At 35.4% G+C, this 14714-nt stretch overlaps 1 protein-coding gene across 1 annotated transcript; it reads right to left on the bottom strand.

Annotated features, from left to right (window-relative positions):
* Positions 1–865: 865 nt before the first annotated feature.
* Positions 866–14703, bottom strand: LOC106661656 (mitochondrial proton/calcium exchanger protein). Its single transcript, XM_024228750.1, has 12 exons — positions 14445–14703; positions 13963–14351; positions 6673–6816; positions 6477–6614; positions 6198–6401; positions 5961–6137; positions 5689–5907; positions 5482–5622; positions 5242–5370; positions 4965–5188; positions 1698–1845; positions 866–1638 (listed from the first exon to the last, which is right to left on the bottom strand). The coding sequence occupies exons 1-12, from the start codon at positions 14497–14499 to the stop codon at positions 1330–1332; spliced, it is 2277 nt and encodes a 758-aa protein (XP_024084518.1). The 5' UTR covers positions 14500–14703; the 3' UTR covers positions 866–1329.
* Between the last annotated feature and the right edge of the window lie 11 nt (positions 14704–14714).

The following is a 14714-nucleotide window of genomic DNA, read 5'->3' on the forward strand; positions in this document are numbered from 1 at the left end:
CTGCTCTACCACCTGAGCTATCGTGACCTCGATCCACTCTGACATCAACTCCCCATCTCAACCCCACCTTATGAGTTTTCCCTCCTTTTGCCATTTTTCAAATGGCGTGTAATCGGTTTGGATTCTCGACGACAATTGAAATGGCGACGGAGAGCTTTAGTGAAGTATACTTCATTTCAATTCATTAAATTCACTATTTTCGTGGTCCGCTTGACCAATTAATTGTAAACTGTAAAGTATTAATTGGTCAAGCGGACCACGAAAATAGTGAATTTAATAAATAGAGAATGTTAATTTAAGGCCCTTTCTCAGAGAAATACAGAATAAATTTTTTATCTTATGGCCTAATGAAATTATTCATGAACAGAGGTCCTGCCTTTGTAATAATGAATTTCTTATAATGTGGCAAGTAATTTATAAATAATCCTGTTAATAAAGCAAGAAATGTAAAGGATGAATTTTGTATTGAAAAACCAGGAATTTGATTTGAGAGAAAACAGCTCATTTTTTAAAGTTTTCAGGAGTTTAAAAACTTATTTATTTACAAGGTTAGCAAATATGAACATCCACACTGACGCCAAAAATATTTGGTCACAACCAAATTAATAGGCTTACCACCACAGATAAATCTTGCATTTTTTTAAAGTCAAATTTCAAGAACTGGAATCGAGAATCTTGCAGGTAATTAACCTTTATTACAACGTGTTTTCAAGATTGAAAATAAATTCAGCGTACTATACAAAATGTTATTTTGTAAAATTTTATCAACCCTAAGCAAAGAATTCCCGATTCCTCCTACTGAACATTGAAGTCTAATCGAGACATCACACCTATAAATTGAAAGAAGGAATTATAAATATCATAATTAATAATAAATAACTTTCTTTTTATTATTTCTTGAAAACATTTACATAGTTAACAGAGGGGGGTGGGAAAGCCTCACAGTTTGTAAAACCAGCGTACGTTTTAGCTATACTACTTTATAATATACTATAAATGGTAAAAACAATATCAACTTTCTTTTCTAACATTTATCACAGAACTTTTTGCAATAAATAAATAAATTTTGTCAACAAGGAAAATAAGTTTCTGTATTCACAATATGTACGCTCATCAAAACTATAAACAATAAAATAGCATAAAACTGAAAGTTGAATTAAAAATATGAAGAATAAAATTAAAAAAAAAAAAAAAATGAGAGACTATAATACAATACCTACAATTCTTTTTTAAAGTTAATGTGTTTTGTTTTGACTGGCGTCGTGACAAATCAAGGCAGATGCCACAAATTGCATTGTACATAAACATTACACCTAATTTACTATTATACTATCGTAAGCCATCTTTGGACATATTGTTAGGTTCAGACAATGATTTTTTACAGTTATTTGCATCTGATGCTGCTATAGGATGGGCCAAATTAGCTGATTGTTTACTGCCTGAAGTAGGCCCCACCGTCGTGCTGTGGGGTGATAAAGGACTGGGCGGATCCTTGCACTCGTCTTCGCTCCCTTTCTTTAACGCCCTGTAGATCGACTCATCCATTTCAATCGCCTCTTCCTTATCGATAAGTTCGATCAACTCATCGACCTGCTTCTTATTCAACTTCACCTTCTCATTTCCCACTAATTCCAACATCTGAAATGAACAAAATTTTCAGTACGAATGTAAAATTGATATTAAAATTTTAAATATACCTTGAGAAGAACATCTACTCGGACGATACCGTCTCTATCAGCATCCATTTTACTCAATACCTCCGTCAATCTTTCAAGACTAGACACCTGTACTCCTTGTATTTTTCTAATTGTTGCTATAAGGTCGTCAATCCGCAAAGACTCTTCTCTAAAAAGGTGATGTTAAATTCAGATCCAATAATCAGTTTTATAACTTCAAATTAAAATATACAATGTTAATAAAGTACGGCCTCAAAAACCATCGCAGTGTGTATGAATAATCCAAATCACAGGAATATTTACCAAAAAACATTATGCTTTTCTCACCAGTTTTTAGAGGCTAAAACGTGTTCCCTTGTCTATCTACATCCTCGGTCCCTACATGAACCCCCAGCCTGATTTATATATTCATTACGCATCAATTTCAATTTATATTTTACAATGAAAGAATGTAAATAAATGTAACGAGAAAAAATGTAGTATTTAAGAGTATATTTATTTGATTCAAAAAATCTTCATTACGCAATGGAAAACATAATAACCTAAAAGCAAAACAAATACTGACTACTGATTTATTTAGCTCAACTCTGCATAAATACAGAGTTGAAATTACTAAAACTGAGGACACTTGGCAGACAAGAGGTGAAAAAATCAGACAATAGAGCAGGGTAAAGAAAGGATTGGGAATGGCAGAGACAAAAGCTAGATGAAAGTACGATGTAGATGTAGATATAATGTTTCAGGGTATGGTATACTGCGCCCTTTAAGAGCTATTGTATCCCCTGTGCTCTGCCTAAAGCACATCGGTGAGTCCTATTTCATCAAGAAACTTGATTTATAGGCCCGGTTTCAGTGGTTGTAGGTCTTCGGTCACATTGTACATCCCAAAACACTTCCTCCTGCGGGCTAATGTAGCTCCGCAGTTTGTTAGTAAGTGTGTTGGTGTCTCTTCTGCTTCCTTGCAGATTTTACATGTGCCATCTTGGATTATTCCAATTTTCTTTAGATATCCATTTAATCTACAGTGTCCTGTCAGGAATCCTGTTAGGATTCACAGTCTATTCCTGCTTCCTTTGACACATTCTGTGATTTCTTTCTTGCCAAAATTGGTTAGAAGATTCTTGGATTGTCTATGTGCAATAAGTGAATTCCAAAGTTCGCTTATTTTCTTTTTGCCCTTCTGTCTGAGATATTCGTTAATAGTGTGGATTCCTATGCCACAGAAGGGTTTGGGTCCTGTCAGCGGTGTGGCAGCCCCTTTCCTTGCAAGGGTGTACGCTTTCTCGTTGCCTTCTACTCCCATGTGTCCTGGGACCCAACAGAGGCTGACTTTATTCCGCGTACCTAATATGTTTAGTTTGGTTTTGCAGTTCAGCACCATCCTTGAACTAATGGTATTTGAGCTTAGTGCTTTGATGGCTGCTTGGCTATCTGACATGATAGCTATATTCTTGTTTTTGTATCCTCTATTTAGATTGAATTGGATACATCTTTCAATTGCATGAATTTCAGCTTGGAAGATACTGGTGTGCTTTCCCATGGGTTCTGAGTATTTGGTTCCGGGTCCAAACACTCCTGCCCCCATACCTTCCTGTGTTCTAGATCCATCTGTGTACCAAAGGATGGTGCCATTTTTGAGGGAGTTATTTCCCTTTCTTTCCCATTCCTTTTTGGTGCCCAGATGTATTGGGAATTTTTGGTTAAATTCAAACCTCCTGTTGGAGCCATGAGTGAAAGATGGTTTTTCCACAGTTAAAGTAAAGGTCGATTTATATTAGAACATGACGGGCATCTTACGGGACATGTGGAGAACGAGTCCCGTAAGGCGTTTGTATTTACATTACACTGGGCTGCTTACCCGTACCAGCAGTGGTTGGGATCTTCCACTCAATTTTTCATCAGTTTTACTAGCGTTCACTTAGGGAGTGCTTTTTGTATGTGCGCGCGCACGATAATAACATGAACTTTAATACAGTTGAATTAGCAGCTATTGCTGTAGCTCTTGATGAGGAAGAAGGCAAAAAGACAAGAAGATGGGCTGTTCATCCAGCTTGGTAGAAAAGGGGATCAGAAGGTGAATTCGTTACCCTCTACAAGGAGTTGAACGATGACGAGGAAAAGTGTTATGGCTATTTTAGAATGACTCGTCAATGTTTTTCACTTCTGTTGACTACTGACGGAGGTGGAGTTCATACTATACAGGATGGGGCGACAACGTGATAGGAAGGGGAAAGAATCATAGGCTGCGGGCTGGCTCCGGGGCCGCTCTAATGTGAACCCTCCTACTTGAAAACAATGAGATAATATGTTGACGTGCCCCGTAAGACAGCCGTCCTGTACCCTGCACATTCTAATATAAATCTGCCTTAAGGACAGATATGGTCATTCAGATGGTATGAGATACATATTTTTTGTTTGGGATGTTCGGTCGCTTGATACTTTTTCTATATGAAGGTAACTGACGGGACATTGCGTGGCATGGTTTCATTCACATAACACATCCTGTATCGAACAGATCGCTCATCCTGACTTGTTTCACATGCCTTCTTTTAATCTTTTAAAAATGGATAAAAGTGACATTTTTGATAACGAGAAACTAATTTCATTAGTTCAAACGTATACCACGCTTGGTAACCGAGCCAGATACAGAGACCATGATTATGCAGATAAAGTTAAAAAAAGAAAATGCATGGCGAAATATGGGGGAACCCACATTACTCTACTTTTACTTATTTTTTGCCTAATTAAATGCCAAAGAGCTACACCTTCTAACTTGTCCATTATAAAAAATGACAGAATCAAACATCTAGATCTTTAAACCACTTGGAAGAGGTGAGGCACTCGAGAAGAGATGACGGGGAGACAACTGAATCTAGTCGCCAGGAGAGTCACCTGGATACTTTTTGTACCTCATACCACTATCGCATACAGTCATACAGACTGACTCTGTGTGAACTGGGCCTAATGGTTTTACAGAAAGCAGGAGTCACAATTTTGTAAAAGTTTGAGAGAGAGAGAGACCAAATTGTGAACAGATAGGGGGGAAAAAGAGTGATTCATTTATGATGAGGGTGTGAAAAGATGGTGTGGGAGTTCAACGTTAACTACCAAGATGTTTGCTACACATTAGATACAACCTAAGTCTAATAGATGATGCAAGTGTCTAGCTAGGGTTCCTAAAAGACAAAAACGTGATAAGGTCTCTGGGACCAGGGAATGTGCAGCCTGAATGAGATGTCTCGTCCCGAAAAGGTTAAATCTTGTAAAATAAATGTATGGTGTTCTAACATTTTCTTAGGACTCGGTGTCTTCTCCTCGGCTTCCAATGACATAGTAACAGATTCTTCTTCGGATTTCAATTTCTGTTCCTTTTTCTCAAGGGTATGCAATACCGCTTCCATTTTGCTGATCATCTTGTTCACCTTCCTGAAGAGGCGTTTGGCCGCAACTGTCTCTTGCAGATCAGACTCTTTGCCACTCGCCATCGTTATTTTCTGAAGGTCAGCTATGTCCTAAAAAATACAATAATCAATGTTGTCGTTTTTCTTATATCAGAGTTTCGTACCTCTTGGTACTCGGCCATTTCAGCCCGAAGCTCTTGAAGTTCTTCCTTCTCAACTAACAATTTCTTCCTGTCTTTACCTAGTGTTTCGAGCGCGTTTTCTAAAGCTTCCATATCCTTGTTTGTAACATCCTACAAAAACATTATAATTATGTTTATAATTAAGAAACAGTTTGATAAAAAATAATAAAAATTGGTATAATTATATTTATTTTATGGTTTTAAATATTTAAGCATCGTTACTTCATTCAATAATTTTTCACGGATCGCTGTTTTCTTAATGTCATCTACAACAGCTCTAAGTACAGGATCAACGAGTTTAGCTTTATCCATCAATGTAGGTGCAGAATCCACCATAACCTCTTCTTTCTTTTGCTCCAATTCCTACAAAATAAAAAGAATAAGTTAAATTACAAAAAAAAGTTAATTTTTATTTTAAAAAACAAAAACCTTTGCTTGTTGTTTAAGGTCTTCCTCTTGCTGTTCTTTCCTTTCTTCTCTGATCATATTGCATTCCTCCTTGATAATTTCAATCTTTGTTTTGTAGTCTACCTTGCCTTCACGTTCACCGATTACGGCTTTAGTCGCCGTGCCGACTACGTCAGGTAAAGCTTGTATTGTCGCTGCCAGTTTCTCTTCGGTCGGTGTTGAATCAGGAAGCATGAATGCCTGGAATTTATACAGTTTGAATCGATCCGGGATTTTTATAAATACGAGTCTACCTGAGATAGAAGAAGAAGAGAAGGGGGAACTTTTTTAGTCAGGGAAAGGTCCAGCCACTGGCTAAGCTGAGCTTTTAATCTTTCCTCAGAAACGCCCAATGCTTTCATGCCTCTTGCTCTACAAGCGGCTTGCAATTCAGATTGTGTCAAAGAATTAACTCCTTCTTTTTGAATCATCTAAAAGAAAAAATTAAAGTATTTATCTTTCACTTAAATGATAATTATAAGCTCAATTACCATATCGTCAGCAACTAAACTTCTGAGTTTTAACCTAAGTTGAAATCTGAGAAAGTTTGTCGTGCCGATAGGGTTCATGTCCAGTACTCTACACAGCGCCATAAGCTGAGGCCTTGGCAAATTGTCTAATGTGATTTCATCTTCAAACAATTTTGAAAACTTCATTATTTCTTCTGAAGTTGTCATTTCTCCGGAAGTCCTGACCTGGAAGAAATTGATATTGTCTTGGAAAAAAAGTTAACAACAGATGCATGGTAAAGAAAAGTGACTTTTTCACACCTTTTCAAAAAATTGTGCAAATTCCTTTGCAGCCTGAGAGGAATGTCCTTTACTCGACACAGCCATGTCATCGAGCGTTCGTTGAAGGAACTTGGCCATCTCTAGTTTAACTTTCAGAGATCTTTTGATCTTGTCTTCCTGTATATATCAGAATATAATTATATTTTAGATATTTAATACTTCTAATTCGACTCACCTTCTCACTCGCCGACTGGAAATGGGATGGTAACATCCCAGGGAAAAACTTGATAAAAATTGGGAGAGTGAACTCAAGGAAAGGCACCACGATAAATAATGAAAATGGCACCATACGAAATAAATCACCCACTGTGCGCACCAACTAAAAATAAATCAAATAAACGTAAATAACAGAATATTTCCATTGAAATTTATCTTTTGAAATTTGAACATAATAGTCTCACATTATTGTACCTTTTTTCACAACTTCTTACATTTTTAATAAAGTGCTGGATAGTAAGAATAACTGTAAATTTTAACCATCGTAATGACACAATGGAAAATCATGGACAACGTATATTAACAAGAAGTTATTAACCCAAGTCAAAGAAGAAAAAAAATTCTCAACTTTTCTAAATTTCTATTTAAATAATTTCCTACTTCTGCTACTACTTCTTCCAATGTAATGCTACTGTTATTGATATAATATTAATTTTAAACTCAATTGAATAATTTTGCTTATAATTCTCCCATTTTGAGCATGAAATTCTGGTAATATAGTGGCGTTATTGGAGAAGAAAATTTTAGGCTGTCAAAACCACATGTTTGATCAGCTAAATTGGAGGAAAAATCGAAAAGGGAGATGGGATATCTAAAGGTCAGCTGTATGCAGTGAACCTATTGAGGCAGATCTGGGTTCGCTAAGTACTAGGTTCATACTTTGTTATGTACTGCCTCAGGAAGTGAGTGTGGATGAGTAAAAGTTCCAAAGATTTTATACAATGTCAAAGTTTTTGAACAACTGCTCGAATTGGTTGGCCCCACATACTGAAAATGGGTACAAATTATACATTAGCTGTATAACCAGAGGAAAACTAAACATAATATTGAGGTATGGTTGACAAGGGCAGAGGGGGGAGTTTTTGAAACCGTTGTTTCAAACTCGAGCGTGCATATCTATGGGTATTTCAATAAATCAATCGGTTTCATGAAATTTGAGTTTCAAGTTTCTTTGATGAATACCCTGCCTTAGGATCAGTTAAAAAGCTTTAGCTTAACGAAACGCTCTAGACAATCATGGCAATTGCCCAACTGACTAATATTGGTAACGGTGCACAAGGTTGTAAAGACTCATTTTGACCTTTAACCCATTGCAAACTACCCTACAGAAGCCAATAGCGATGCTGATCATGGGCAATGCTATTGCTATCATGTTACTGGAAGCTCGTGGCTTTACCACAGAAGACTCCGCTCTTTCTCATCCAGATGGCACTTTAGGACAAAAACTTTTGCTAAGAGTCAGTAACTTAATGCAAACCGGAAAAGATATCCCCATTGTAACTAAGTATGCAATCTTACAGCAAGCATTAGTAGACCTTGCTCATTCAGACTCTTCCGAGCAATAGCTTCTTTAAGGAAAGAACCAATGAGCATTTTAGCTATATAGTTATGTGTTTAATTGAAGTTCTTTAACCATTAATTAGTTTATTTTTGGTTAAGCATTTCCGAACTCAAGTGCCAGCCCCCTCATCAGACATTTTAGAGTTTAAACCTTATTCATGATTTCAATTAATTATTCTTTTTATGTAAGGTTTTGATTGAAATTAAAAAACCTTACATAAAAACATTAATTAATTGAAAGAAGTAATTTGGTCAATAGACCACTAAATATAATGGACTTATTTTAACTATTTATTTCCATGATGGACAATAATTAGTCGAAAGTGTAAAATTAATTTAATTTAAACTCTTGAATTTGTATTGACTCACCCTAATATCATTTTAAATTAAAATTACAAGTGAAGGTGATAGATAAATACGTTAATCAATGATAAGAATGTTGGTCATAAAGATGGATATCTTCAACTGGACATCAAATGAAAACTTTTATCAATATCAAATCGCCTAATAGCAAGGATGAGATTATATTACACCACTTCAGATAATTCCTTTGATTTACTATTATCAATGTTATGTAAATTAAATAGTTTATTTTTTAGTAAATCAGATAATATCCACTTAATGCCTTCTTAACAAAAAAAAGAAGACCATTTGCCGTTAAACCAGTTTTGAAAATTTGCCCAGCATTTATTTAAATATTAATACTTTATGTATCACTATATACATTCCAACGTATAAACTCTAACAATGTTCTTCGCCTATTTCAAAATAATTTTATGATATATGCCTCATAATAGTAATCATGACATTGCTATGTTACAGCAATGTAGTAGAATGTTAATATATTTACAAAAAAAAAAATTTCTTTTATTTATTGTACAATTTATTTATTTTGGAAAGCCAAAGTTTAAATTTGTCACCTCGATCACACTGATATAAATTTTTGTATCATGCCAAGTAATTTACTAAAAGATATTATTTATTTAAAGCCTTTTATATTTTTCTTTGCCTAGCGATAGAGAAATTTTGACTTCCAAAAATTAAACACTAACTTTAAAAATGTCATGAGCATAATTTTTTATATTTATTTTGCTCATTGTGTGAAGACTGAATAAGATATCAGTGTGAAGGAGTGTTACCACTGGGCAACTTCTCCTAGAAGAGCCTCAAATGATAATTCAACATATACGAACATATTTACTTAATACATCACTTATAGGTGTAAATACCAAATAAATGTAATTTAAAAAAAAAATATTTTGAACCATGTGATGTCCATTTAGTACATTCATATCATAATTTTACTAATTTAATTAAAAAACTAATTGCTTATTCATTTTATTTATTCTGTTTAAGATCATGTGTTAAATATCAAAACAATATATAAACTCAAATTTATTTATAAAAAATCTATTAGTGTTAGTTCTATTTTAACAATATTTCATCATGTCCTGTTATAGTATATTAATTATTGTCACTCTAAACAATATTCTAATGATATAACTATATAACTATGTGACAAATTATTTGGCCAAATCTTGTTTAATATACTTCAGTAAAAGCTTTAACAAGAGTATCAGTTTGAAAAAAAGAGTATAAGCAACAAAATGAAATATGTTGCAATAGAAAAATCAGTGTGGCAATGTGTTGTAATATTAATTTTTTTAGTTTACATAATTTTTGTGGTCAGGTTGTCGGGCGTATATACACATATTAGCCTCATTAGTACCAAGAAAGGTTCCATTATTGCCACTTCGCAGACTTTTCTTTTGAGAATTTGAATGCTTAAAAATAAAAAAAAAATTGTAAAGCTCTCTCAACCACGAAGAAGACACCTTTTTTTTATTATTTAAATATAACACTTATTTTAAAAACTTAAAACAAGGGGTTGTGAATAAAAACAGAGAAGAAGCTTAACAACAAAGATGCATTTGTGATGTTATGTCGAAAGCAAAATTCTTGTTTATGAAAGGTTAAAAAATTTTGTTGATGTTATCCAGTCTGGGGCTGTGCCAGCAAGACCAGATTTAAAATAGCGTACTGTGAAAAATAGTCATTGCATCCTGGTACGAGAGAAATAAAGATTTCCTATGCTATTTCAAGCTAGATACATTAGAGGAAACTGACTACAAATTTGCTTTAGTCAATCAACTGATGATTAAAGGCCGTGGCTATCCACTTGCTTGATGTTGATCGCACAATCAGGATCTCAAACACTTTAAGCCATATAAGTTTATATATTTGATATATTGACAGAAAAATATTACTTGGCTATGTTTAAGCTATACTGTTACTAAAAATAAATCAATGAAAAAAATAAAATAAAGCATGAAATAAAATTCATACTTTTGGCGTCATTTTGTATAACCATTTAGATGCTGATCCATGCAAAACTAGTCAAAGAACAAGAACAGAATATGACTAATGTGTACTCCCAAATTTTACAAGTGGCAAATAAGAAGAAAAAAATGTACTGGTGTGAACAGATTCAGGCATATACGAGGGTGCCCTCGGCAAGATTGAGCAAGGCCGGCAACTCAGCAGTGACATCGGCAAGGATGGGGCCCGGCTGGTGAGGACAGGTAAGGCTTAAACTTATGATCCCCCATGGCTCAGAGTGAACGAGTCAGAGAAAAAAAGTGAAAAAGGACTTTAGTTTTGAAATAAATTTTTTATTTTATTATTATTTTTTTTTTTTGGAGGGGACTTTCTTTTCTTATCATCTGGAATAGAGAGTTTGCAGGGAAGTTCAATGTGTACAAGAGGAAAAATGCCCTGGAACCAGAAGAAAAAGGTCTGGGAGGAGGTTCAGACTTAATTTATGGTTTATTTGATGTGAATTTGTTTTCTGATCATTTTTATTACTGTAGAAGATACTTGTTTTGTTTGTTTTTTAAACCTTTTTCCACATAAAGAGGACATTATTATTTAATTTTTATTGTTGTGGGTTTTTTTTTATTACTACTCCAATGGATTCATTATTTCCCGAAGAACAAAAAAAACAGTTTTTTTGAGAGAGAGAAAACAGCCACAGGAAAAATTTCCATTAAGCCCCAGGCACATGGACACCAGGTTGATTGTTGTCAGAAGAGGAACCTGTCACCCACCGTTTGTGAACATATAACACAGCCCCACCGCTAAGATGACAAGAAGCTGAAATGCCTCTGACAAACCAAAACATCCACACTGGGCAGAGCAAAATGATCAGAAATGACATGTTCATCACCCTGCAGACCAAACGAAGAAATCTTCGCACAGAGCCTATGAAATTCCTGCTTAGTCAGGTGAAGAGCCAATGTAACCTGGACTTTCACAAATTTATTAAAAAACTTGCTAAACTGGAACACTATAAATAATACACACCTATAAATGAATCACATGGATCAACTTTGAATATGGTGGGACACTAAAACACATTCTGACAGATCAAAACCAAATGATTGGTTCGACCAAAGTACAGATTCATTACTCCACAACCAAAGAAGAAATCTCATATTCACTGATGGGTCTGGGTGATTCCTATTTAACCTAATCCCTGATTATTATTTTGTGAAATCCACATTATATTTCTACTTCATATCCCTTTGACAAGATCAAAACAAACTAACAGGATAGCAAACAATTAAAAACTAGCCTGATAAACTAAGAAAAAAAGTGTGGTAGTCACAATTGTTAGGATGTTGACATGGCAACTCATCACTGGGGGGCAAAGGTTTGAAGTCAGGGCCAGTGGATTAAACTCCAATGTACAATATAAATATAAATGGGCTTATTTGAAAAAACACCGGCGCTCCAAGGGTCACGCTCTTCAAAGTATAATTTTTTCTTGATATGAAAGAGAAAAAAAACTATCAAGCTGTAAGCTAAAATGCAGCTGACAGACAAAAACCAACTAACTACATGTTCATACCTTGCATACCACAAGAAGCAATCTTCGCTTTGTGTCTATGCAATCCTGTTTAGTCGGGTTTTCTTTAAATCCAGGAATACACAAATAAACAAATGGATACATGAATTATACAGGAGCCAGCCTCTTTACGACCTATGCACTACGACCAATACTGGGTTTATTGTGCATCTCCATTATTTATTTTTATTTTTTTTTTAATTCTAGAGCTCCCTCGTAAGCTTGAGGTTTTTCAACTGAAACACATTTGACAGACCAAAGTGATCGAAAAAGCCTAAACTACAGGTTCATCACCTCACTCCCTTTTATAAGTGTGTAATTTACGAATTTGTCACATGGCTAATATGCATAGTTCATAACGCCAAAAAAAAAAAAAAAAAAAAAAAAAAAAAAAAAAAAAAAAAAAAAAAAAAACAGTATTAGACACAGTGTACAGGCCGTAAAGAGGTTGGCTCCTATATAATAATTATTTAGAGATTGTGACATGCAGTCTGGTGTGATGTAGATGAAACATTTTCCTTATTGTGCCAACGTTTCAATCTTTTTTGACATCATCTTCAGGGCAAAGAATGAGTTAATTTAGAAAAACACATTTTTCATTTTTAGGTGACTTTTCAACCTTTATTCGGGCCACCTTCAGGGCATTTTAGTAAGAAAATCCATTGATTTGTAGCAGCTGCTAGTTTCTTCTGGTTTCTTGCTAAGTTTTCGAGTGTGACAGTGGTTTGATGTTCACATTTGATGGTAGTTTGTAAAAACCCATGTTAGTTTTGTCATTCCTCTCGGGTAGAAATGTGTGTTTCTCAGTGACCTGTTGTTTCATAATTCGTCCAAGTCGTGAGGAGCGGTCATGAATTGTGAAACAACAAGCCACTAAGAAATACATACACATTGTTTAAATTATACAAATACATATAAGATATTACTATGTATAATTTAAACAATATTTATAAATCTGAGGTGCCCTGAAGATGATCTCAATAAAGACTGAAATGTTGTCAGAAAAGAAATGTTTTTCTAAACCTACGTCACACCAGACCGCATCTCACTATCTCGAAATAACCCATTTATAAGTTTATAAAAACAAAATACAATAGCATAAACTAACCCGATAACAAGAGAATTAATACAAATCAATTACTAAAGATGGTGAGATGCAAAAATCTGCAGACCAAAATGGCGGAACATGACTAAACCACAAGTATGCATATTTAGTTCGTACAATTTTCAGTAATCACTATCAAACATTGAATATTGGAAAGCGGGCAACTTTATAAAATGGCTAAATGTGGGATGAATAAACGCAGAATGGTTCCTCACTGAAGATGGCGCAATGTCAAGATGCATTTTGAGACAGGCCAAGCACATTGCTGATTCAACGTGTATTCACCTCCCAATACCAACGGAACCGATGTCCGAGTTAAAGTTATTAACTTTTTAAATCCATTATATTTGAACAAATGGCAAAAAGGAGGTAAAATTTGAAAGGTTGTAGGTTGAGATGGGGAGTCTGTGTCCGAGGGGACTAAAGTCACGAGCTCAAGTGGTTATAGCTGCGGTGTATTTAGCCAAAGGTCATGGGTTCAAATCCTGCTCGTGGCACTAACTTTTTCATTTCAACCAAAACTTTACACAAAAAAATTAGTTAATTCACTTTTTTAAAGTTAATACAGGCAAAACTTTTTATATCTTTATACTGAGACAAAGATTGGATGCAATAAATCAATTGCGATTGGAACAAGCATCATCTAAGAGTGAAGCGTTCAAGCATGTATATGGATTGCTGCCAGTTTTATTAAATTATCATCATACTGTTACCAGGTTATATTGAAGGTAAAGTACCCACTGGTGTTTTTTTTTTGTGCCTGATACCAATATCAACGCTCAATGATAAAATACCTATATCATCGTAGTGATGCTATTTGAGTGTAAATGATTATCTTCTTATAGCTAAATAAGAATCTCCATATTGTGCAATACGGTTTAAAATGAAAAACTTACAAGTTTGTGTTCCCTTCTCGTGAGCTGGTTTCCGATGAGCAGACTCCAGAGGAGCTTCCGCGAGATGTTGATATCGATGAAGAGCAGGCGAAAGCCGTGGTAGTAGTGTAGGATTTCATCTTTGATGCGCTGCTTCAGAGGTTTCTTGGGCGGTTTGGCGACCGCCTTGCTCTTGCTGTCAGCGGCGACCGGGAGCTCCTTCGCCTTCTCCTTGAGCGCAGTCACCGTCTCCTCGACCTTCGACGACGGCTTGAGCGGCTCGCTGCTGTAGAGCCTCACGCCGACGACGACCGGGCTCCATCTCTGCGCCGGCCGCCTGCGGACGTCCTCCCAGTCGGAATACTGCGAGACGCAGATACAGCGTCTGTGAAACCTCCTTAGTCTCACACCTTAAATAATAACACGTTTTAATATCGGAACCTTGGCCAGACAGCGATTCGGACAGAATCTAATTTATAAAAAGGTCAGTTTCCCTTTTTTACCTCTCTCTATCAGCTTGCCATTGACGATCAAATTGTTTTTCAACAGCGCGTACATCGTTTATTCTCTGTCGTCTCACTTCCACCGTCGAGATCACGTCTCTCGTGTTATCTCCAGTCTCGCCATTTGCCGATCTCGACAAGTGCTGCCTTGAGATCGTTTTTTTGCCGATGCCAACAAAACACTGATTATTCCCTGTTTTTCAAACAAATTCTTCCAACCTACTTAAAGTTTTCTATTTATCATTAACATTTATAACCCTCCGTATGTTT

The sequence above is a fragment of the Cimex lectularius genome, unplaced genomic scaffold (assembly GCF_000648675.2).
Source record: "Cimex lectularius strain Harlan isolate CLEC.00 unplaced genomic scaffold, Clec_2.1 scaffold312, whole genome shotgun sequence".
In the NCBI taxonomy this organism is placed as follows: Eukaryota; Metazoa; Arthropoda; class Insecta; order Hemiptera; family Cimicidae; genus Cimex; species Cimex lectularius.